Source organism: Oncorhynchus keta, unplaced genomic scaffold (genome assembly GCF_023373465.1).
Source record: "Oncorhynchus keta strain PuntledgeMale-10-30-2019 unplaced genomic scaffold, Oket_V2 Un_scaffold_13320_pilon_pilon, whole genome shotgun sequence".
Taxonomy (NCBI): Eukaryota; Metazoa; Chordata; class Actinopteri; order Salmoniformes; family Salmonidae; genus Oncorhynchus; species Oncorhynchus keta.
The window spans coordinates 206,390-229,656 of NW_026290771.1; the positions used below are offsets into that span (position 1 = coordinate 206,390).

The window sequence follows — 23,267 nt, forward strand, 5'->3', positions numbered from 1 at the left end:
TGGTGGCCTCTGTTCACAGATTCTGAAATAGACTTGCACACAAAACAATACAACTGGTGCAGAATATGTGCATTATACTCTGGCCATGTGATTCAGTACATAAATCAAAATAAATGTATATGATCAATTTTCATGTATGAGGGCCTCTAACTAGTACAGAGGCAGGCGGGCGACCGCTGTCGTCCAGTTGAAAGAGCAGTACTTGGTATTGTCAATTAAATCAAACTATTTTTTACAATTTGACAAAACCAGTATGCGACCCAGGTTTGATTTAATCTCAGCCTATTGGTTATTTTAGACCGCCTACTTTATGAAAGAACATATTTTTTCACCAATCAGAATCCTATCCTTACTGCAAAGGGGCGTGACTTCAACGGGAAACAACGCACCAGCGCACTCTTCAGCCAACGTGAAGTCACCTCTCTCTGTATCCGCTAATCATGTTTCGCTTTGGGCGGGCTCGACACGCAACATACCATTAGAAAAATACATCCTGACTGGAAGTGTTTGACATGAGGATAGAGGCAACTGTCAGTCTGAGACGTCAATAGATTCACGAAGACGGAAACTGTACAAAAATGTCAACAAAGGACGTATTTGTCAGATGCCGAATCTGATTTTGGGTATTGTCGCGGCTGTCCATTTCCAAACGGAAACCACAGCTAGCTTCTGTACTGGACAGCAAGCACCCGCTAGCCAGTTAGCTTATTCTCGATTCCAGGACACGTCTCTTCATTTAAAATACAAAACTGAATGTTGTTTCAGTCATGAGTCCAGCCGGGTGCTCACATGTGAACGCTTATAAGGTGGACAATTGGAGGCAAAACCTACGAGTCATATATCAATGCTTTGTTTGGAGCGGGAGTGCTGAAGCGAGGAGACGAAAGGTAAAACAGGAATGCCATTGAGAAACTGAAGCACAAACGGCATATAACTACGCACAGACAGAAGGGCTAACGTTATGCATAAACGCCCCACACAGTTTCAAGCACACACATGTACACCCACGTAACGTTACACTGTTTGAGTGTGGTGGTTTAATGCAGATACATTGCGCCAGCTAACACACCACAGCTCGTTCGTTGTGACTGGAAACGCAGGGCATAAAGTTACCCCATCATGCTACCTGGGAATATTCAAGGCGCATCAATCTCATCATAGAGACGACATTGCATCAATCAGTCATTAGATCATGTCCAGCTGGCTAATTGACACAGCAGAACGAACGTTACCCTACAATAGCTAGCTAACACCAGTCTAGACTTGATCATCACTGCCAGTTAAATTAGCTTGATACGGTGTGCTACTGCAGGGAAATAAACGCCAACAATGATAACGCGAGAAACTCACTCTCCTGAGCAAAACGAATCGTGTTTAGATAACTAGTATATAGCTAGCGGAGATTGTGCGCTAGTTGACATCTAGCCTGGTGTTGCTGGTTGGTTAGCTAACGTTACCAAGAATCTAGCTCATCAGCAAATAACATTTATTGGAGGGTATCAACTGAGCTTTTACTGAAGCTTGCTATTGAATCCCTTTCTTAAAATGATGCAATATATTTGCATGCCAACGTGACTGTCATTACGTTACATAATTTATTTATGTGAATGTGGTTGGCTGTTTTGACCAGATCCACCTATTGTCACTAGCAAACACCACAGTTGTGCATTGTTCAGTGAGTCATGCTCCCTCCCACTCCTCATTCAGGCCAGCAAAGCGCAAGCCCCGCACACTGAACCATTTCGTTCGAACATCTGCTCTCAACCCCCCCACCCTCCCAAATTACTTGCCGTATTAGCATAAATTATGTCAACCTTTTGTTTTTGCTTTTTGGTCCTGTTTGTTTCTCAAAGCTTTGTTGTTAGTGTCCTGTACTGAATGAATGGTTTGATTGCTTTTGACTACAACCTATGTGTTTGTTTCTCAAAGCTTTGTTGTTAGTGTCCTGTACTGAATGAATGGTTTGATTGCTTTTGACTACAACCTATGTGTTTGTTTCTCAAAGCTTTGTTGTTAGTGTCCTGTACTGAATGAATGGTTTGATTGCTTTTGACTACAACCTATGTGTTTGTTTCTCAAAGCTTTGTTGTTAGTGTCCTGTACTGAATGAATGGTTTGATTGCTTTTGACTACAACCTATGTGTTTGTTTCTCAAAGCTTTGTTGTTAGTGTCCTGTACTGAATGAATGGTTTGATTGCTTTTGACTACAACCTATGTGTTTGTTTCTCAAAGCTTTGTTGTTAGTGTCCTGTACTGAATGAATGGTTTGATTGCTTTTGACTACAACCTATGTGTTTGTTTCTCAAAGCTTTGTTGTTAGTGTCCTGTACTGAATGAATGGTTTGATTGCTTTTGACTACAACCTATGTGTTTGTTTCTCAAAGCTTTGTTGTTAGTGTCCTGTACTGAATGAATGGTTTGATTGCTTTTGACTACAACCTATGTGTTTGTTTCTCAAAGCTTTGTTGTTAGTGTCCTGTACTGAATGAATGGTTTGATTGCTTTTGACTACAACCTATGTGTTTGTTTCTCAAAGCTTTGTTGTTAGTGTCCTGTACTGAATGAATGGTTTGATTACTGATGTGTTTGTTTCTCAAAGCTTTGTTGTTAGTGTCCTGTACTGAATGAATGGTTTGATTGCTTTTGACTACAACCTATGTGTTTGTTTCTCAAAGCTTTGTTGTTAGTGTCCTGTACTGAATGAATGGTTTGATTGCTTTTGACTACAACCTATGTGTTTGTTTCTCAAAGCTTTGTTGTTAGTGTCCTGTACTGAATGAATGGTTTGATTGCTTTTGACTACAACCTATGTGTTTGTTTTCAAAGCTTTGTTGTTAGTGTCCTGTACTGAATGAATGGTTTGATTGCTTTTGACTACAACCTATGTGTTTGTTTCTCAAAGCTTTGTTGTTAGTGTCCTGTACTGAATGAATGGTTTGATTGCTTTTGACTACAACCTATGTGTTTGTTTCTCAAAGCTTTGTTGTGTCCTGTACTGAATGAATGGTTTGTGCTTTTGACTACAACCTATGTGTTTGTTTCTCAAAGCTTTGTTGTTAGTGTCCTGTACTGAATGGCTGAATGGTTTGATTGCTTTTGACTACAACCTATGTGTTTGTTTCTCAAAGCTTTGTTGTTAGTGTCCTGTACTGAATGAATGGTTTGATTGCTTTTGACTACAACCTATGTGTTTTTGTTTCTCAAAGCTTTGTTGTTAGTGTCCTGTACTGAATGAATGGTTTGATTGCTTTTGACTACAACCTATGTGTTTGTTTCTCAAAGCTTTGTTGTTAGTGTCCTGTACTGAATGAATGGTTTGATTGCTTTTGACTACAACCTATGTGTTTGTTTCTCAAAGCTTTGTTGTTAGTGTCCTGTACTGAATGAATGGTTTGATTGCTTTTGACTACAACCTATGTGTTTGTTTCTCAAAGCTTTGTTGTTAGTGTCCTGTACTGAATGAATGGTTTGATTGCTTTTGACTACAACCTATGTGTTTGTTTCTCAAAGCTTTGTTGTTAGTGTCCTGTACTGAATGAATGGTTTGATTGCTTTTGACTACAACCTATGTGTTTGTTTCTCAAAGCTTTGTTGTTAGTGTCCTGTACTGAATGAATGGTTTGATTGCTTTTGACTACAACCTATGTGTTTGTTTCTCAAAGCTTTGTTGTTAGTGTCCTGTACTGAATGAATGGTTTGATTGCTTTTGACTACAACCTATGTGTTTGTTTCTCAAAGCTTTGTTGTTAGTGTCCTGTACTGAATGAATGGTTTGATTGCTTTTGACTACAACCTATGTGTTTGTTTCTCAAAGCTTTGTTGTTAGTGTCCTGTACTGAATGAATGGTTTGATTGCTTTTGACTACAACCTATGTGTTTGTTTTCCACTGGCAGTCACAACACACATGACATGTTTTATTCCGTTGTTGTTGAACTAGGTGCTTCAGAATGATGTGAGATGGACAGCATTGGTGAGTCGACACACTTCTCCTTCCTCCTTGCACTAACATTAGTAGAGTAGGTACTGTAAACCAAATGCTGGCTTGCTTTCTCCCCTTTTTTACTTTCCCACACACGTCCTTCATACTCGTGCTATCGCCATTCATTACCCAGGACTGAGTTAGGAAAACCCTGCTGCAGATGGATACCAGTGGAGGCTGGTGGGAAGAGCTCATTGTAATGGCTGGAATGGTACCAAACACATGGTAACATGTTTGACTCCAGTCCATTGATTCCATTCCAGCAAACACAATGAGCCCGTCCTTCTAAAGCCCCCCGCCAGCCTCCTCTGACGGAAATGCTATCTTCTATCTATCTGGATGGTTGATAGCCCAGCGCATTGTCCTGCATCAATTGATGTGTTTCTAACTGCTGAAGCTTTTGTTCAACTACTATATTTGATGAGACACGATGAGTACTGTACGATGACAGACAGGTCTGTCTCTAGAACAAACAGCTGTCGCCAGAGGGTTGATGACCCTTTGTTTGTACAGCGCTACAGCAGTTCACTAGAACTTGATGGTTGTTAACACACTCCGTTCAGGCTCTCCCTCCCTCTCTTGTCCAGGCTCTCTCTCCCCTCCCTCTTCCGTCCAGGCTCTCTCTCCCCTCCCTCTTCCGTCCAGGCTCTCTCTCCCCTCCCTCTTCCGTCCAGGCTCTCTCTCCCCTCCCTCTTCCGTCCAGGCTCTCTCTCCCCTCCCTCTTCCGTCCAGGCTCTCTCTCCCCTCCCTCTTCCGTCCAGGCTCTCTCTCCCCTCCCTCTTCCGTCCAGGCTCTCTCTCCCCTCCCTCTTCCGTCCAGGCTCTCTCTCCCCTCCCTCTTCCGTCCAGGCTCTCTCCCTCCCTCTCTTGTCCAGGCTCTCCCTCCCTCTCTTGTCCAGGCTCTCTCTCCCTCTCTCTCTTGTCCAGGCTCTCCCTCCCTCCCTCTCTTGTCCAGGCTCTCCCTCCCTTGCTCCCTCCCTCCCTCTCTTGTCCAGGCTCTCTCTCTCTCCCTCCCTCCCTCCCTCCCTCTCTTGTCCAGGCTCTCTCTCCCCTCCCTCTCTTGTCCAGGCTCTCTCTCCCCTCCCTCTCTTGTCCAGGCTCTCTCTCCCCTCCCTCTCTTGTCCAGGCTCTCTCTCCCCTCCCTCTCTTGTCCAGGCTCTCTCTCCCCTCCCTCTCTTGTCCAGGCTCTCTCTCCCCTCCCTCTCTTGTCCAGGCTCTCTCTCCCCTCCCTCTCTTGTCCAGGCTCTCTCTCCCCTCCCTCTCTTGTCCAGGCTCTCTCTCCCCTCCCTCTCTTGTCCAGGCTCTCTCTCCCCTCCCTCTCTTGTCCAGGCTCTCTCTCCCCTCCCTCTCTTGTCCAGGCTCTTTCTCTCTCCACTCACTCACTCACTCACTCACTCACTCACTCACTCACTCACTCACTCACTCACTCACTCACTCACTCTCTTGTCCAGGCCCTCCCTCCCTCTCTCTCTCTCTCTCTTGTCCAGGTTCTCCCTCCCTCCTTCCATCCCTCCTCTCCTGTATAGTAGTACATCATCATGATTAACTTTTATTTTTGCCCCTCAGTCTCAGAGCCCTCTCTTTTCAAATTAATTAACCGAGCGCATCCTCTGAAGCCTCACTGTGTGCACACTGCTCACAGCTACGATCGACACTCCCAGAGGTAACCACCAGTAACCACAACTCTGCAGCTAGCTCCCTAAAGCCCTAGGAGGAGCATGTTGAAATGGGATTGCTGCGCCTGGGCCGGATGGGTGTTTAGGGCCCCACTTGGTCTCAGATGCAGCATATTTGAATCTGTGTGTGTTCCAACCCCAAGAGCTCTGCTAAGTCAAAGCTCTCTCTATTCAAGGCAGGTAATCAGCATCATTAGATGTTTGAATGGAGACTATGGACGTTTACCTTATTTCTTTACCAGGGTCCTGTTCACTAGGGCACACCAAAGCAAAATGTTTTGGAACGGAAAATGGAAAAAAAGCTTTTCTTATTGGACAAGTTCTGATTGTACTTCTTTGTTTCACTCCGTTTTGTGCCTATTGAACACCACAGGAGGTTGGTGGCACCTTAATTGGGGAGGACAGGCTCATTGTAATGACTGGAGCAGAATAGGTGGAATGGTATCTAATACTTCAAACAGTTTTTGATGTGTTTGATGCCATTCCATTGGCTCCGTTCCAGCCATTATTATGAGCCGTCCTCCACTCAACCCTGATAGGTAGTTGTGGACTTTTTTATGTTGTCTAGATGTCCTTATTATTGAGCCCCAGTGTGGGTCTGCTGGCTTCTCTGTGGGTATGAAAGAGGCTATTAGCTTTTGGCACTCACTCCCAGTCGCTACGGAGTTTGCCCAGAGCATCAATCAGGTCAACTCAGTTATTGTGTTTTTGTGTGCAGACAGTTACAGGAATTCACATTCATTACCGGAATGAAGTCGCCTTTCTCCGCAGTCTTGGGTTCAAATACGATTTGAAATCTTTCAAATACTTTGAGCGTTTGCGCTAGCCTGCCTAGAGTGCCAAATAGACTGGGTTTAACTTGTTGGGACAATTCTATTGGTACGTTAAGCCAGACAAGCTCAATCAAATAGTATTTGAACCCAGGTTTGTTGAGTACACTGTTCCCCATTTGTCAGCACTGCTTTTCCCCAACCAAACACTAGTGACTGTTTCTGTTGTTTCATCATCATGATTCATGGAACTATGTAGCCGTCTGTTGTGCAAACAGGACAAAGCAACAAAGGTAGGCAAATGTGTCAGTGACCTGAGGGTTTAAAGGTCCCTCAGCTGCAGAGCTGGAACCTGAATGTGGGCTCTGGGTTTAAGGTCAAATCCACCACCTTTTTTACTCTTACCTCTGTCTGTAAAGGCTGAATATCTTCAAGGCAAAGTTATATTTAATGAAGTCATTCACAGGAACTTCCTTTTACCATATGGCTCGGCATACGTCATATTTTCCAGCTTTTTCGGCCTGGATAGTTGCCCAGTTATGTTCTTTCTTCTTTGTACTTTGTTGTGGATCCCTCAAGTATCTCTCTTACTCGTAGCCCAGCCCCAATCTCTTTGGTCTGCGTCCTGGTCTGTCTGCAGTAATGTTGCCTCCAGTATACAGGGAGGATATTTCCTGACCAGGTTGTAGGATAAAAACTCCTACAACGTCCCTCATACTGCGTGTAGGTAACATGCCACTCAGTCTAATGAGTAATAGGGTGGCTGTTATAACAGCGAGAAGGTCACTGACATTGTGTCCCTGGCCTTGGTATTGTGAATAGATACCTCCTGCCTTGAAACTCACATCAGCAGATGAGAAATCACACAATTGTAAACCATCTCAGTACCTACACAAACATCCATTGCTCTCCGTCTATCTGTGTAGAAGTTGAAGATGCAGTAGGCTACAGTATGTCAGGAGACGACCCTCAGTCTGTGCAACTGAAAAATAAAGCTACATTAACAAATATTAACCTCCAGTGAGAGTACTCTTATAAGCACCTCCTGCCTTAGTTCCCACCATATTTTATTTTTAAAGCACCTCCACAGTCACATCTATCTTCATAATTTATTTAATTTCTACCTCCCCAGTTCTATGGGCTGTCTCTTGTCCAAGATGGCTGTCTGTTTGGCATGGCTAGAGTTGGAGGGAATGGGTGCAGGCCTAGTTACCAGGCCTAGTTACCAGACCTAGTTACCAGACCTAGTTACCAGACCTAGTTACCAGACCTAGTTACCAGGCCTAGTTACCAGACCTAGTTACCAGGCCTAGTTACCAGGCCTAGTTACCAGGCCTAGTTACCAGACCTAGTCAATGGCTGTCATCTGTTTCTCAATGGAAGCTCTCCATCCAAGAGCCTGAAGGTAAAGTAGCGCTGCTCGTTGTGGGATCCAGAAGCTCTGTTTCTCAATGGAAGCTCTCCATCCAAGAGCCTGAAGGTAAAGTAGCGCTGCTCGTTGTGGGATCCAGAAGCTCTGTTTCTCAATGGGAGCTCTCCATCCAAGAGCCGTTGTGGGATCCAGAAGCTCTGTTTCTCAATGGAAGCTCTCCATCCAAGAGCCTGAAGGTAAAGTAGCGCTGCTCGTTGTGGGATCCAGAAGCTCTGTTTCTCAATGGAAGCTCTCCATCCAAGAGCCTGAAGGTAAAGTAGCGCTGCTCGTTGTGGGATCCAGAAGCTCTGTTTCTCAATGGAAGCTCTCCATCCAAGAGCCTGAAGGTAAAGTAGCGCTGCTCGTTGTGGGATCCAGAAGCTCTGTTTCTCAATGGAAGCTCTCCATCCAAGAGCCTGAAGGTAAAGTAGCGCTGCTCGTTGTGGGATCCAGAAGCTCTCCATCCAAGAGCCTGAAGGTAAAGTAGCGCTGCTCGTTGTGGGATCCAGAAGCTCTGTTTCTCAATGGAAGCTCTCCATCCAAGAGCCTGAAGGTAAAGTAGCGCTGCTCGTTGTGGGATCCAGAAGCTCTGTTTCTCAATGGAAGCTCTCCATCCAAGAGCCTGAAGGTAAAGTAGCGCTGCTCGTTGTGGGATCCAGAAGCTCTGTTTCTGCGTCACTGCTGTTAAAGTGTTTCCTCCACTGTGTGGATCCAGCAGCAGCAACGTTATGAGGCTGTTCATTCCTAGAACATTTCATCAATGTTTTACACTAATGGTTTTTACCAGTAATGTGGTTATCGGCAGATGGTTTGTCCTGTCACTCACTGTCCAGTCAGTCGGTGCCCTCAGCCTCTCTGCTCTGTTCACCCAGCTTCTAACAGCCTGCTGAGCACGACACCCCCCGAGGCGACAGCCTGAGGGCTGGTGGATTCTAAGCCATCTTCACTGCACACAGTCATGGGCATATGAATTGTGTAGCCTATTTCTGTAGTTTTGCTGCCCCTGTAGGAACCATGAAGCGTAGGCTACTTCCCTTGAAAAAAAGCTGTGCAGTGAACATGATTTTTCTAGGCTGAGATATTAGCCGGGCTGGCTGACAACGTCACAAAAGTGATGCATGCGCATCGATGGGTCTGAAGGCTGTGTGACGTTACGATTCTGAACGGTCACATGGCAACGATGACAAGAAGCTGCAATGTGGGGATTCATCAGTGACTCGTTTTCTCTTGTTCTTGATACCATGTCTTGTTTTGACTGTCACGTCTATGCTAGTATGGCAAAATTTGCTAGCTAGCTAACAACAATTGTGCCACAATGTATTTATGTTATCGATAAACATTGGAGACTAAATATAGTTTACACGTTGTCAACAATCTATGCCAAAGCATGTGTTCTAGTGGCCATCATCAGGGTTGGTCCCGGTCGCTCCCTGGATGGTAGTGGTGTTGGAGGGCCAGTAGGAGGCATGCTTTCCCCTGGTCTAATAATACAATTTATATTCCGATGTCCCTGGGTAGTGATTGGGGACATTGCCCTGTGTAGGGAGCTGTCTGTCGGATGGGACATTAAACAGGTGTCCTGACTCTCTGTGGTCACTAAAGATCCCATGGCACTTATTGTAAGAGTAGTGGTGTTAACCCCCGTGTCCTGGCTAAATTCACAATCTGGCCTTCATACCATCATGTCCACCTAATCATCCCCAGATTCCAATTGGCTCATTCATTCCCCCCTGTAACTATTCCCCAGGTCATTGCTGTAAATGAGAACGTGTTCTCAGTCAACTTACCTGGGAAAAACAAGAGTTATTCAGATAGTGGTATATTATATAGTGCCAATGTGTGTTATCTGATCAACCCGCCATAGCTTACAGCTATAGTTCTACAATCTCCACTGTCCAAACTCCACCATGACAAACGATAGCCCTAACAACAGGTGAAGGCTACTACTTATCTCCCCTATCTGTCTCGTGCAGCAGTTGTAGCTCGGGGGTGTGTGTCTGTCTGGGATTAGGACTGGGACAAGCCTTTTTTTCTGTTAAACAGCTGTCTAACACCTGTTTCAAGGTACATCTGGCTTGCTTGCTGAGCCTGACTGGCTGCTACACACACAAACACACACACACACACACACACACACACACACACACACACACACACACACACACACACACACACACACACACACACACACACACACACACACACAGGCTGGGATTACTGACAGAATGACAGATGGATGGAGGCAGTGAACAGATACAGATTATCTCCAGCTGCCCAGGTTAGGCTGGGATTACTGATGCAGAATGACTGGGAGATGGATGGAGGCAGTGAAGGCAGGAGAAACGATTATCTCCAGCTGCTCAGGTTAGGCTTGGGAAGTATACCGGGGTATTTTGGGCGGCAGGGTAGCCTAGCGGTTAGAGGCAGGGTAGCCTAGCGGTTAGCGCGTTGGACAAGTAACCGGAAGGTGGCTAGATCGAGTCCCCGAGCTGAAGGTAAAGGTAAAAATCTGTTCTGGCCCTGAAGCCACTTTTCCTAGGCCGCCATTGAAAATAAGAATAAGAAATAAATAAAATATTCGGAAATAGCTCAGGATGCTTTTTCATTACTGTCAATATTGTTAACTATTTCATTTGAAGTTTATTTATTACATTTGAATATGTAATAATTTTTTTAGGAATCTATGTTTCTACAGTCAATTCGTTAGGAGATAAAGATGGCCTTCATTTTACCGGTAACATTATTTTTCATTATGAAGTTTGTGTGTTTGTTTTGTGTCAATGTTAGCATAGGCAGGTGAAAGGAGAACCATCACTGAGGAAAGGAATCCGCTGTCTCTACCTCTGCACCAGAACCTTGTTTTCCTCCTTATGGTTGGCCTCGGCCGTGTTGACGCTAACACATAGTGGCCGTGTTTACTGCTTGCAGGGATGCTTAGCAGCACCAGGACATTGGGGGACGTTGTCATTCAGAGCAGGAAAGGGAACATATGTGCGCTCTTCAGTGATAGTGGCTTTGTATTCACTTGGTCTCTCTGTCGCCCTGTCTCTGTCTTGTCTGTCTGTTTCTGTCTGTGTGTCTGTCTCGTCTGTCTGTCTCTGTCTCGTCTGTCTGTTTCTGTCTCTGTGTCTTTCTCGTCTGTCTGTCTCTGTCTCGTCTGTCTGTTTCTGTCTGTGTGTCTGTCTCGTCTGTCTGTCTCTGTCTCTGTCTGTCTGTCTGTCTGTGTGTCTGTCTGCCTGTCTGTCTGTGTGTCTGTCTGTCTGTGTGTCTGTCTGCCTGTGTGTCTGTGTGTCTGTCTGCCTGTCTGTCTGTGTGTCTGTCTGTCTGTCTGTCTGTCTGTGTGTCTGTCTCGTCTGTCTGTCTGTGTGTCTGTCTGTCTGTGTGTCTGTCTGTCTGTCTGTGTGTCTGTCTGCCTGTCTGTCTGTGTGTCTGTCTGTCTGTCTGTCTGTGTGTCTGTCTCGTCTGTCTGTCTCTGTCTCGTCTGTCTGTTTCTGTCTGTGTGTCTGTCTCGTCTGTCTGTCTCTGTCTCGTCTGTCTGTTTCTGTCTGTGTGTCTTTCTCGTCTGTCTGTCTCTGTGTGTCTGTCTGCCTGTGTGTCTGTCTGCCTGTCTGTCTGTCTGTCTGTCTGTCTCTGTCTCTGTCTCTGTCTCTGTCTCTGTCTGTCTCTGTCTCTGTCTCTGTCTGTCTCTCTCTCTCTGTCTGTCTCTCTTTCTCTCTCTGTCTGTTTCTCTTTCTCTCTCTGTCTCTTTCTCTTTCTCTCTGTCTCTTTCTCTTTCTCTCTCTGTCTCTTTCTCTTTCTCTCTCTGTCTCTTTCTCTCTCTCTCTCTGTCTCTTTCTCTTCTCTCTCTTTCTCTTTCTCTCTCTGTCTCTTTCTCTCTCTTCTCTCTCTGTCTGTCTCTTTCTCTCTCTCTCTCTCTTTCTCTCTCTGTCTCTTTCTCTCTCTGTCTCTTTCTCTTTCTCTCTCTGTCTCTTTCTCTTTCTCTCTCTGTCTGTCTCTCTTTCTCTTTCTCTGTCTGTCTCTCTTTCTCTTCTCTCTGTCTGTCTCTCTTTCTCTCTCTGTCTCTTTCTCTTTCTCTGTCTGTCTCTCTTTCTCTCTCTGTCTCTTTCTCTTTCTCTCTTTCTCTCTGTCTGTCTCTCTTTCTCTCTCTGTCTCTTTCTCTCTCTGTCTCTTTCTCTCTGTCTGTCTCTTTCTCTTTCTCTGTCTGTCTGTCTTTCTCTTTCTCTCTGTCTGTCTCTTTCTCTTTCTCTCTGTCTCTCTTTCTCTCTGTCTGTCTCTTTCTCTCTGTCTGTCTTTCTCTCTGTCTGTCTCTTTCTCTCTGTCTGTCTCTTTCTCTCTGTCTGTCTCTTTCTCTCTGTCTGTCTCTTTCTCTCTGTCTGTCTCTCTTGCTCTCTTTCTGTCTCTTTCTCTCTGTCTGTCTCTCTGTCTCTCTTTCTCTGTGAGATCGGTCATCCTCAAGCTACCGCCAGCGAAAATCAATACATGACTGAATCTTTCACATAACCTCTGTCACCTGCCCTGCATACAGGCTCAACATCTGTGTCCCAAATGGCACCCTATGCCCTATGTTGGCACTGTTTTTCCAGGGATAATATGGCTCTGGTTAAACATTAGCACACTATGTAGTGTATATGGTGAATGAAACACAAATCTAACAATAGCGTATACTGGTGGTATGAATGGTGTCGTAAAAATATAATCACATCTTTTCAGGTGAATGTAAAACTTTTTAAATGAATAGATTTGGTGGACAGTTGAAGTATTTTGACCCCCACAGTTCATTGGAAGTGGAAGTGTAAACTGTACAAAGCTGTACAAGTATCTTGGTGGCATAGAGAAAATGTTGCTGTTGTAAAGCAACTTTTCTGCAATTGTACAAACTTTACCCTTGAGCTTAGAGAAAATGTCCTGCAGTTGTACAAACTTTACCCTTGAGCTTAGAGAAAATGTCCTGCAGTTGTACACACTTTACCCTTGAGCTTAGAGAAAATGTCCTGCAGTTGTACAAACTTTACCCTTGAGCTTAGAGAAAATGTCCTGCAGTTGTACAAACTTTACCCTTGAGCTTAGAGAAAATGTCCTGCAGTTGTACAAACTTTACCCTTGAGCTTAGAGAAAATGTCCTGCAGTTGTACAAACTTTACCCTTGAGCTTAGAGAAAATGTCCTGCAGTTGTACAAACTTTACCCTTGAGCTTAGAGAAAATGTCCTGCAGTTGTACACACTTTACCCTTGAGCTTAGAGAAAATGTCCTGCAGTTGTACAAACTTTACCCTTGAGCTTAGAGAAAATGTCCTGCAGTTGTACAAACTTTACCCTTGAGCTTAGAGAAAAACTCCTGCAGTTGTTCTATGCATGTTGCCATGGCTATTGTTCCTCTGCTCAAACATTATAACAACATTAATGGGCATCTGCCTTCGATTCTCCCTGACTTTCTAGCTTTTATTTGATTGTTTGTTCCCAAATATGGTGTTATTTAAAAAAAAAATATATATATAGATACGCTGAACAAAAATATAAATGCAACATGTAAAGTGTTGGACCCATGTTTCATGAGCTGAAATAAAAGATCCCAGAAATGTTCCATACAGTGGTTGCTCAACTAAAAGTTTGGAGGTTATGCTGCGAGACTTTGAGGTAATTTGTGGTTTAGTACGGTACCCTGCGTCACTGCTCCAGACCTGCGCACGGGGGAGTTAGAGCACTGATTATGCTTACTGGAAAATACTCTTTCAAAATTAATGGAAGAGGCAATGATATTTTTATTTTCTCTGTTTGGGTTTTGGTTAGACTACAAGTAGGCTGTGTTAATGTTAGGATTATTTTGTTCTTAATGCAGTACTGTAGCCTACTCCCGACCAGTCACGTTGTACAGCGCCAATATGGGCTATTAGCAGGACAATAGATACTTTGTGCAAGGCAGTTGATCAGCATTAAAAACTTTGTGGATGTGGCCTCCCGAGTGGCACAGCGATCTAAGACACTGCATCGCTATGCATACTGCATTGCTACAGATGCTGGTTCAATACCCATGCCGGCCGTGACTGGGAGACCCATGAGGTGACAGTGGGCTTTTGGTTTCTCTCCCTCTAAAAACAAAAATAAGTAATATGGCTTTAGTTATTAGTAAGAATGTCACCCCGTGTTCAAGAATAGCCTACCCGTGTGTGGTCAACCGTATCGCATTGCTCTTGAGACAAGCATGGGGACTGGTTTGGATAAATCAATGAGATTTTTTATATTCACTGGGTATTGGTTAGACTACATTTGGGGTGTGGAAATGTTATACTCTTAGTACTGTAGCCTACTCCTGACCGTCAGGTTGTACAGTGTCATATTTGCCTAACGGAAACCCAGAGTTTTTTTGGAATAGAAACACCATAATATTAATCAAATTAATTCTGCAAAATGTATTTTAAATCAATCCCATACACTATGTTCTTACACAAGAAGGTTTTAAATTCTCTAGTACAGCCAATATTGAAGACTATCAAATGCTTCTCAAAAATGCCCTCTGGTGGTCAAATTAGCACTATTTAACATTAATGGCAAGAATGGCTGACAATTAAATAGCGTGCCATATAAAATCTGCGGCAGCACACAAGGTGTGTGCAGTATGATGCAACTTTTACAGGAAGAACCACTGTACACACACACACTGCTTATTTCTCTCAAATTTGATGTACAAATTAGTTTACATCCCTGTTAGAGAGTATTTCTCCTTTGCCAAGATACTCCATCCACCTGACAGGTGTGGCATATCAAGAAGCTGATTAACTTCTTATGGCTGAAATCCCTTAACTGGAGCGATATGTCAACAGCCAGTCAAAGTGTAGGGCGCCATTTTCAAACCATCAAAAATATAATAATTAACATTCCTCAAACATACATGTATCTCATAACATTGTAAAAGCTATTCTTGTTGTTAATCTCACCACAGTGTCCGATTTTCAAATATGCTTTACAGCAAAAGCACCACAAACGATTGTTAGGTCACCACATATAGCCACAGAAAAACACAGCCATTTTTTCCCCCAGCCAAAGAGAGGAGTTTCAATAAGCTGAAATAGAGATAAAATTAATCACTAACCTTTGATGATCTTCATCAGATGGCGCAAATAGGACTTCATGTTAAACAATACATGTATGTTTTGTTTGATAAGGATCATATTTATCAAAATATGAGTTTACATTGGCGCGTTACATTCACTAGTTCCAAAAACATCTAGTGATTTTGCATAGCCACACCATTCAACAGAAATACTCATCATAAATGTAGATGATAATACAAGTTAACACATGGAATTATAGATATACCTCTCCTTAATGCAACCGCTGTGTCTGATTTCATTTTTTTTTAACGTAATAATCCAGCCATGCAATAATCTGAGATGGAGCTCAGAAACGTTTGTCACAATAGCCGCCATGTTGACGTCAACATAAACAAGAAATTACGATAAATATTCCCTTACGTTTGATGATCTACATCAGAAAGCACTCAGAAAAACTCAGTAAAGTCTTTGGAAATGGTTGCATTTATAGTGTAGTTCATTTTTTGTTGTTGCATGCTCTACCTGTTTTTTCCCCATCCCCCAAATTACCACTATACAGATAAAAACCCTGTAATTATCTCCATATTAAAGGAATAGTTCAAGATTTTGGCAATGAAGCCATTTATCTGCTTCCCCAGAGGCGGATGAACAGGAACGGCTATGGATACTGTGACCACTAGTGTCCTCTTGGTAAACAGACACTGTACCACTGTTCCCAGTCTGTTAGATCCCAGTGTCATCATATGGAGCCTCAGAAAGAATCAGGCACACTATATGGCTCGTGGACAGAACATTTTAAAGCCCGTTAACTTCTTGCGGATCAGTGGGACGCTAGCATCCCATTTCGACAACTTCCAGTGAAATTGCAGAGCGCCAAATTCAAATTAAATTACTATAAATATTAAACTTTCATGAAATCACAATTGCAATACATCAAAATAAAGCTTAACTTGTTAATCCAGCCACCGTGTCTGATTTCAAAAAGGCTTTACGGCGAAAGCAAACCATGCAATTATCTTAGGACAGCGCCCAGCACACACATGCATAAAAATCATTTTCAACCAGGGAGTTGCGACACTAAAGTCAGAAATAGCAATATAATATATGCCTTACCTTTGAAGATCTTCTGTTGGCACTCCAAAAGGTCCCAGTTACGTTAGAAATGGTCCTTTTGTTCGATAAACTCCTCCTTTATATCCATAACTCAGTTTAGCTGTTGCGCTGTTTCCTTCCCTCAAAATGCATACAAAATGAATCCCAAACGTTAATAAACTTATTCAAACAAGTCAGTCAACGTTTATAATCAAACATTAGGTACCCTAATACGCAAATAAATGATCAAATGATGTCTGTGAGTATAATGTATGTGATACTCACAGAGATTATTTTAACAGGTTTAGAAACTTTAGAGTGCTTTCTATCCAAATCTACCAATTATATGCATATCCTAGCTTCTGGGCCTGAGTAGCAGGCAGTTTACTTGGGGCGCGCTTTTCATCCGGACGTCAAAATACAGCCATCTATCCCAAAGAAGTTAAGCTATGCATAAAAGATTGGCCATTAGGGGAAGAAGAGTGGGAATAAACAAAAAGACGGAGCACTTCCATCCTTGGTTTTGCTAATGAGAGCTAAATGATAAGGCCTAGTGGTTAGAGCACTGGGCCAGTAACCGAAAGGTCTCTGGTTCCAATACCCGACCCAACAAGGTGAAACATTGTTTTGCACTTGAGCAAGACACTTAACCCTAATTGACCTACTATGGCCTACACTGTAAAATAACACTTCACTGTACCTATCCGGTGTATGTGACGATACATATATTTTTATATAAGTCTACCTGGTCGATCTTCTCTGTTTCTACCCATTCTCTCTCTGATTCTTCTGTGTCCTCTCTCGCACTCTTCTCTCTTTAGGCCTATTTCTCTCTCTACATCCCCATCTCTCTCTTGCTCATCCCCATCTCTCTTGCCCCGTCCCCATCTCTCCCCGTCTCTCCTTTCCTTCTTTAGCCGGGGCATTTGATTGGCAATTCTGTCAGTTAGTGGCCCGTTTTGGATTGGCCCATGCCATGGTGCCTTCTGGCAGAATTATACTGTGGTTGGATGGCTTTGTACCGTACTAACCCTACTGTATTTCCTTGTATTACTAAATTGTTAAAAGCTCTTCCACTTTTAGTTGGCTAAAGAAGGAACTAGGTGCTGGGTCCAGTTTTTCTAGTTTCTTCTGTCTTCTGTAGTTCCTTACTCATTCTGTTCACTCTCTGGGACTGTGTTTTTGGTTTTTAGTGTGTATACGCATCTGTGTGCCACAGTGTGTGTCTACGTGCATGTTTGTTTGCGTATATATGCCACAGCCCAAAGTGTGTGTTTTGCGTGTGTGCATCAGACTGTTAAGTAATGTTTTCTCTCTTAATTAATTGAAGGTTGTTTTCCAGAAGATTGCTGCATCTAACTGCATCAGTCTGGAAGTAATTCTACCACTTAAACAGTTACTGGTAAAGTAAATGAAGAGAGTGAAGGAGGAAAACTGTCAACTAGCATATTGTGGAAGCCTGCCCCTGCTTTCAGAGGTTGGCTGTCTGGCTCTTTGCTGTTCCTCACCCACCTATGGATGGATTTATAATTGATAGTTTATGAATGGCTAATGAAGGTCAGGAGGAGGCTGAGGTGGGACTGAATATTCACCCACCTATGGATGGATTTATAATTGATAGTTTATGAATGGCTAATGAAGGTCAGGAGGAGGCTGAGGTGGGACTGAATATTCATGAAGGTCGTGGATAGGGCTGGCACGATACTTAGGTGCCGATGCTATATGTATTGCGATTCTCACAATTGTCACGATTCTATATTTATTGATTTGATGTGCCGAAGATATTGCTCACTATGTCTGCTGCAGAGAGATGAGGCATGAGAAAATGAGTTCTGATCAGTCAGGGAAATAATAGCTCTGAAAGCATGTTGGTTTACCATTTTAAAATGAAGATGGAGAACAATCCCATAATTAAAATTCCTCAAACATACAAGTATTATCCACCATTTTAAAGAAGCTTCTTGTAAATCCAACCACAGTGTCCGATTTCAAAAAAGGCGTTACTGCGAATGCACACCATGCGATTATGTTAAGTCAGCACCTCGTCACAGAAAACCATACAGCCATTTTTCCAGCCAAAGAGAGGAGTCACAAAACACAGAAATAGAGAGAAAATGAATCACTAACCTTTGAATATGTGCCATCATCAGATGGCACTCATAGGACTTCATGTTACACAATACATGTATGTTTTGTTCGATAAAGTTCATATTTATATCCAAAAATCTCAGTTTACATTGGTGCGTTATATTCAGAAATGCATTGTCTCAAACAAACATCCGGTGAAAGTGCAGAGAGCCACATCAAATTACAGAAAAACTCATCATAAACATTGATAAACAATACAAGTGTTAAACATATGAATAAATAAACTTCTCCTTGATGCAACCGCTGTGTCAGATTTCAAAAAGGCTTTACGGAGAAAGCACACATTGCGATTGTTAGGTCTGCACCTAGCCACAGAAACCCATACAGCCATTTTCCAGCCAAGGAGAGTGTCACAAAAGTCAGAAATATAATTAAAATGAATCACTTACCTTTGATGATCTTCATCTGGTGGCACTCCCAAGTCTCCATGTTAGACAATAAATGTTCATTTTGTTCGATAATGTCCCTCTTTATGACCAAATACCTCCTTTTTGTTCACACGTTTTGTCCAGTAATCCGAATGCTTAAGGCGCATGCACTAAGTCCAAACTAAAAGTTTTTTAAAAGTACAATAAAAACATACCAGAGAAGAAGAAACATGTAGTAGAAACATGCCAAACGAAGTTTGAAATCAATCCTTTGGTTGTTTTTGTCATAAATAAGCAATATTTAAACCGGACAAAAGCTTTGTCAATAGGAAAGGAGAAACAAAGGCGCGTTCCCGATCAGGCGCATGGCTGATTAATGGAAATTTCCACTGGCCACTGATTGAAAGTGCTGTATCTCCCTCCATTTTTCAGAGTAAAAGCCTGAAACAATGCCTAAAGACTGGCCACATGTAGAGGAAGCCACAGAGCTCGTGAACTGGGTCCTAAGTCTTTGAATGTTGGATAGGCTTTCAATGGAAAAACAGCCTTTCAAAATAATAGTACTTCCTGGTTGGATTTTCCTCTGGTTTTCGCCTGCCATATCAGTTCTGTTATACTCACATACATTATTTGAACAGTTTTGGAAACTTTAGAGTGTTTTCTATCCAAATATACTAATTATATGCACATCCTATCTTCTGGGCCTGAGTAGCAGGCAGTTTAATTTTGGCACGCTTTTCATCCAAAATTCTGAATGCTACATATCAATACTTCATCAAAGTAATATAATAATATAATAATAATAATATATGCCATTTAGCAGACGCTTTTATCCAAAGCGACTTACAGTCATGTGTGCATACATTCTACGTATGGGTGGTCCCGGGAATCGAACCCACTACCCTGGCGTTACAAGCGCCATGCTCTACCAACTGAGCTACAGAAGGACCACAGTATCTGTATGATATTGTCTAAAATATATATCACAATAGTAACTTTATTGATTTGTGTTATTTCCCCATCACTGGTCATGATGATTTATGTTCCTATGTATCTTGATCTAAATAGAGTGTGAAAACAAGGCCCATTTCAATGATATTTATCGGGGGGGTCATGTTCATTGGACACCAAACGGAAGAAAACAGACAGGGCGGGACTACCTGGACGGAACCAATAAGAAATGCAAATGTTTGTTTCCTTTTGCAAAATGTTATCAAATGTTTTACGTTGTGTGCCGTAATGAACATGGCCCTGTTACAACGACTTAGCTATCAGCAGACAGGCCAGATAGGCCTAGAAACATTTCCACTTTAGGGAATCTTCCTGAAATGTTAACCCACAGCCAATAACCTGAGATGAGTGGAAATGACAGACGGCATGATGAAAGACAAGAAAGGGGGATAATGACAGTGTTTCAGTCTTTACAGCTTTCAAGAAGTCAGTGGTTCCTTTGATTTTAGGAGAAAGGGTTGCGACGACGAGCGAAAGGCGGCAGAGCCCGACTAACTGTTTTTGATTGAATAAATCCTCTTGCATGATCAGAGGAACAGTTTCCCCCCTCACCCACCCCATACTTGTCTTGCTCTTTGAAAAATAAAGTAAGAGAGGGAGAGAGAAAGCAGTTGTGGCCTGTGGAGAACAGGTTAAGGAGAACAGGATGAACAGGATGAAGGACTGAGTGAATGTATTTTTGTCAAGATGACACATTAATTTCCTCTCGTCTCCCATACTTTCTTCTCTCATTCGTTCCCTCTCTCCCTCTCAGATCCCTCCGTCTATGATGGGTCCCCACCACATCTCATTCACTCTTCTTCCACACCACCCCGCCCAAAAACGGAGTCCAGGCAGATTATCTGTGTGGGTTGTTGTGAACTGACAGGCTTAGTTTCTGGCCGCTACCCAAGCCTTCCCTCCCTCTCTCTCCCCTCACACCATACCTCCCAGACCCAGCCACCCTCCCCTCCTAGGCAAAGAGCTGTCTGATGGGGCATAGCTTTCTGTCAGCATGTCTGCGGCTGGCTGGCTGGCTGCTCTATCCAGCCCAAACAAAGGGACAACTAAGGCCATCCATCTTCACACAGATCAAGATCCCCTCCCACAGGCCCCTCTAACCATCCTCACCCAGCCTCTCTTCCAGGCTTGTCTTTAGCCTGTTCTAGATATGTACTGTCCTGTAGCCTGACATTCTGCTGCTTCTAGCTGTATCGTGCTGTCCTGTCAGATTTGTGTGCAGGACTACACCTTGCTCTGTAAATGTACTCTGTGTGAGTGTGCGTTTCTCTATCGCCTCTGGGCTGGTGCATCACCTCAGTGCTTTATAGGTGAGGGCATCACTGGTCAAGTGGATAAGACACTGCACACACACACACACACACACACACACACTAGACCCAGCTAGCAGCAGTCTCCTGTCCCGCGAACTTTGTCTTTCAAGAGGTACCAGGCTCCCTTTTGTTGATGCTCTACTGAAGCTACGTTTAAACTGTCCAATTAAACAGACTAGTTCCCCTGCCCATTCCTTTCCCTCTCACTTCGTCTGTGTCTGTCTGACTTGGAGTAGTGTGTGTCGAGGCATCCGTCTTTGCGTCTCTGTCTGGCCCATGTTCTCTCTTCTCTCTCGCTCTCTCTGCTGACCAGAGGCAGAGTCTTGAATCTGCCCACCATATCACAAAGCATCCTGGGATATTACCCAGCCAATCAGCTGGCTCTGAGCCAGCCAGTGCCTCCATCTGGCTAATGACCTGTCAAACACTGGGTGGGGACAGGCCCAAAACTCTCCCATCCATCACTTTTACTGTGGACACTTACTCCCCATTGTTCCATCACAAGACACGCAGGCAGGCAACCTTTTAGTTCCTGGTTTCATGAACTTTATTGCTTTAAAAGCAATTTGGTGTCATCATGTCACTCCTCTGATCTACTGAGCTACGGATGGTGGATTATTTTACATGTCCTCAGAGACCTCATCTGGGCTTCAGGCCTTCTGATTGGTGCCTTGGGGATTCTACGGAGGAGGTTCTGTTCTCTGATTGGCTTGGAGATTCTAATCCGAGGGACCACTCTCACACTCTGCTGGGCATCTGTTGGCTCAGAGGCATGACAGATGACCATGCAGTCCTTCCTTTGTTCGTCTAGGCAGGGCCATTCACCATCTGTAGTACACACACGCACACACAGGATTAATGTGCCCTCTGTGTTAGCTGGTAAAGAGTCGGGAATAGGCAGGGGAAAGCCCATCAAAGCAGACCAGAGCCCAAACCTACATTTATCCTGTGTGTGTGTGAGAGAGGAGAAAAACCCTCCAGTGCTCTGTGTACACGCCGAGAGAAACACGGCTGCACTAATAACAACCATCAACCATGACTAGAGACAGAGAGGCTAGATTGTGCAGGGGCAGTAGTAGACAGACCGTATAGGTGTGTGTATTATGGAGAGGCTAGTTAGCTAGACCATGGTAGACCTAATCTGTGTGTTCGCTTGTTAGGCCTATGTGTGTGGAGGGATTTAGTGCATGATCTAGGCCTATTCTAGTGAGTTTCTGCGCTCTTCTGTGTGAGAGAGAGTTAATGCCTGTACACCAGTAGTATGTGTGTCTGGGTAATCATCATGATGGTGCTGGCTGCCTCTCGGAGGCTTTGCCCTCTGATCTATGATCTGGGCTCTACACCACTGATCTGGTTCATAGAGAGCACAACATGATGTCTATCCTCCACAGCTCTCTAAGGCAGAGTTACACCAGTGTGTGAAGCATGGCAACAAAACATAAAGAACGAAGGACTGGGTTTCTAGCAACCAAACCATGAGAGAGTATACATGATACCGGTAAATGTGTGCTATCATATTGTTTTCTTTGGCAACTGTGGTATATGTGTGCTATCATATTGTTTTCTTTGGCAACTGTGGTATGTGTGCTATCATATTGTTTTCTTTGGCAACTGGTATATGTGTGCTATCATATTGTTTTCTTTGGCAACTGTGGTATATGTGTGCTATCATATTGTTTTCTTTGGCAACTGTGGTATATGTGTGCTATCATATTGTTTTCTTTGGCAACTGGTATATGTGTGCTATCATATTGTTTTCTTTGGCAACTGTGGTATATGTGCTATCATATTGTTTTCTTTGGCAACTGTGGTATATGTGTGCTATCATATTGTTTTCTTTGGCAACTGTGGTATATGTGTGCTATCATATTGTTTTCTTTGGCAACTGTGGTATGTGTGCTATCATATTGTTTTCTTTGGCAACTGTGGTATGTGTGCTATCATATTGTTTTCTTTGGCAACTGTGGTATATGTGTGCTATCATATTGTTTTCTTTGGCAACTGTGGTATGTGTGCTATCATATTGTTTTCTTTGGCAACTGTGGTATATGTGTGCTATCATATTGTTTTCTTTGGCAACTGTGGTATATGTGTGCTATCATATTGTCTTGCTATAGTATTTCAAGCAGATTGAAGTCAACTGTAAATTGGCCACTCAGGAACATTCACTGTTTTCTTGGTAATCAACTCCAGTGTATATGTGACCCTGTGTTTTAGGTTATTGCCCTGCTGAAAGGTGAATTCCTCTACCAGTGTCTAGTGTAAAGCAGACTGAGGCAGGTTTCCCTCTAGGATTTTGCTTGTGTTTATCCCTATCCCATTTCTTTTTATCCTGAAAAACGTCCCAGTATTTGTCGATGTCAAGCATACCTACAGTTGAAGTCGGAAGTTTACCTACACCTTAGCCAACTACATTTAAACTCAGTTTTTCACAATTCCTGACATTTAA

The 23,267-nt window shown here is 43.3% G+C and overlaps 1 protein-coding gene and 2 long non-coding RNA genes across 55 annotated transcripts in view; 2 read left to right on the top strand and 1 right to left on the bottom strand.

Annotated features, from left to right (window-relative positions):
• Positions 1–422: 422 nt before the first annotated feature.
• Positions 423–23,267, top strand: part of LOC118380564 (ubiquitin carboxyl-terminal hydrolase 22-like) — a 79,427-nt gene continuing 56,582 nt past the window's right edge. For 49 of the 50 annotated variants that reach the window (XR_008127107.1, XR_008127106.1, XR_008127108.1 and 46 more), the window contains exons 1-2: positions 423–887; positions 3,940–3,972. Coding sequence is in view for 1 of the 50 variants with exons in the window: in XM_052513640.1 (XP_052369600.1) it covers positions 768–887 (120 nt within the window). In the remaining 49 variants the exon portion in view is untranslated. The remainder of the gene's footprint in view (positions 888–3,939; positions 3,973–23,267) is intronic. The other variant, XM_052513640.1, reaches the window with a different exon arrangement.
• LOC127927357 (uncharacterized) lies at positions 2,592–3,915 on the bottom strand. 4 transcript variants are annotated; one of them, XR_008127148.1, is made up of 4 exons: positions 3,263–3,915; positions 3,109–3,184; positions 2,883–2,958; positions 2,592–2,807 (listed from the first exon to the last, which is right to left on the bottom strand). It is a non-coding gene; the product is annotated as an uncharacterized LOC127927357 (long non-coding RNA). The 4 variants fall into 4 exon arrangements; XR_008127150.1 differs by lacking the exon at positions 3,109–3,184; XR_008127149.1 differs by lacking the exon at positions 2,883–2,958.
• LOC127927358 (uncharacterized) lies at positions 7,795–8,528 on the top strand. The gene is made up of 3 exons (XR_008127152.1): positions 7,795–7,906; positions 8,035–8,259; positions 8,316–8,528. It is a non-coding gene; the product is annotated as an uncharacterized LOC127927358 (long non-coding RNA).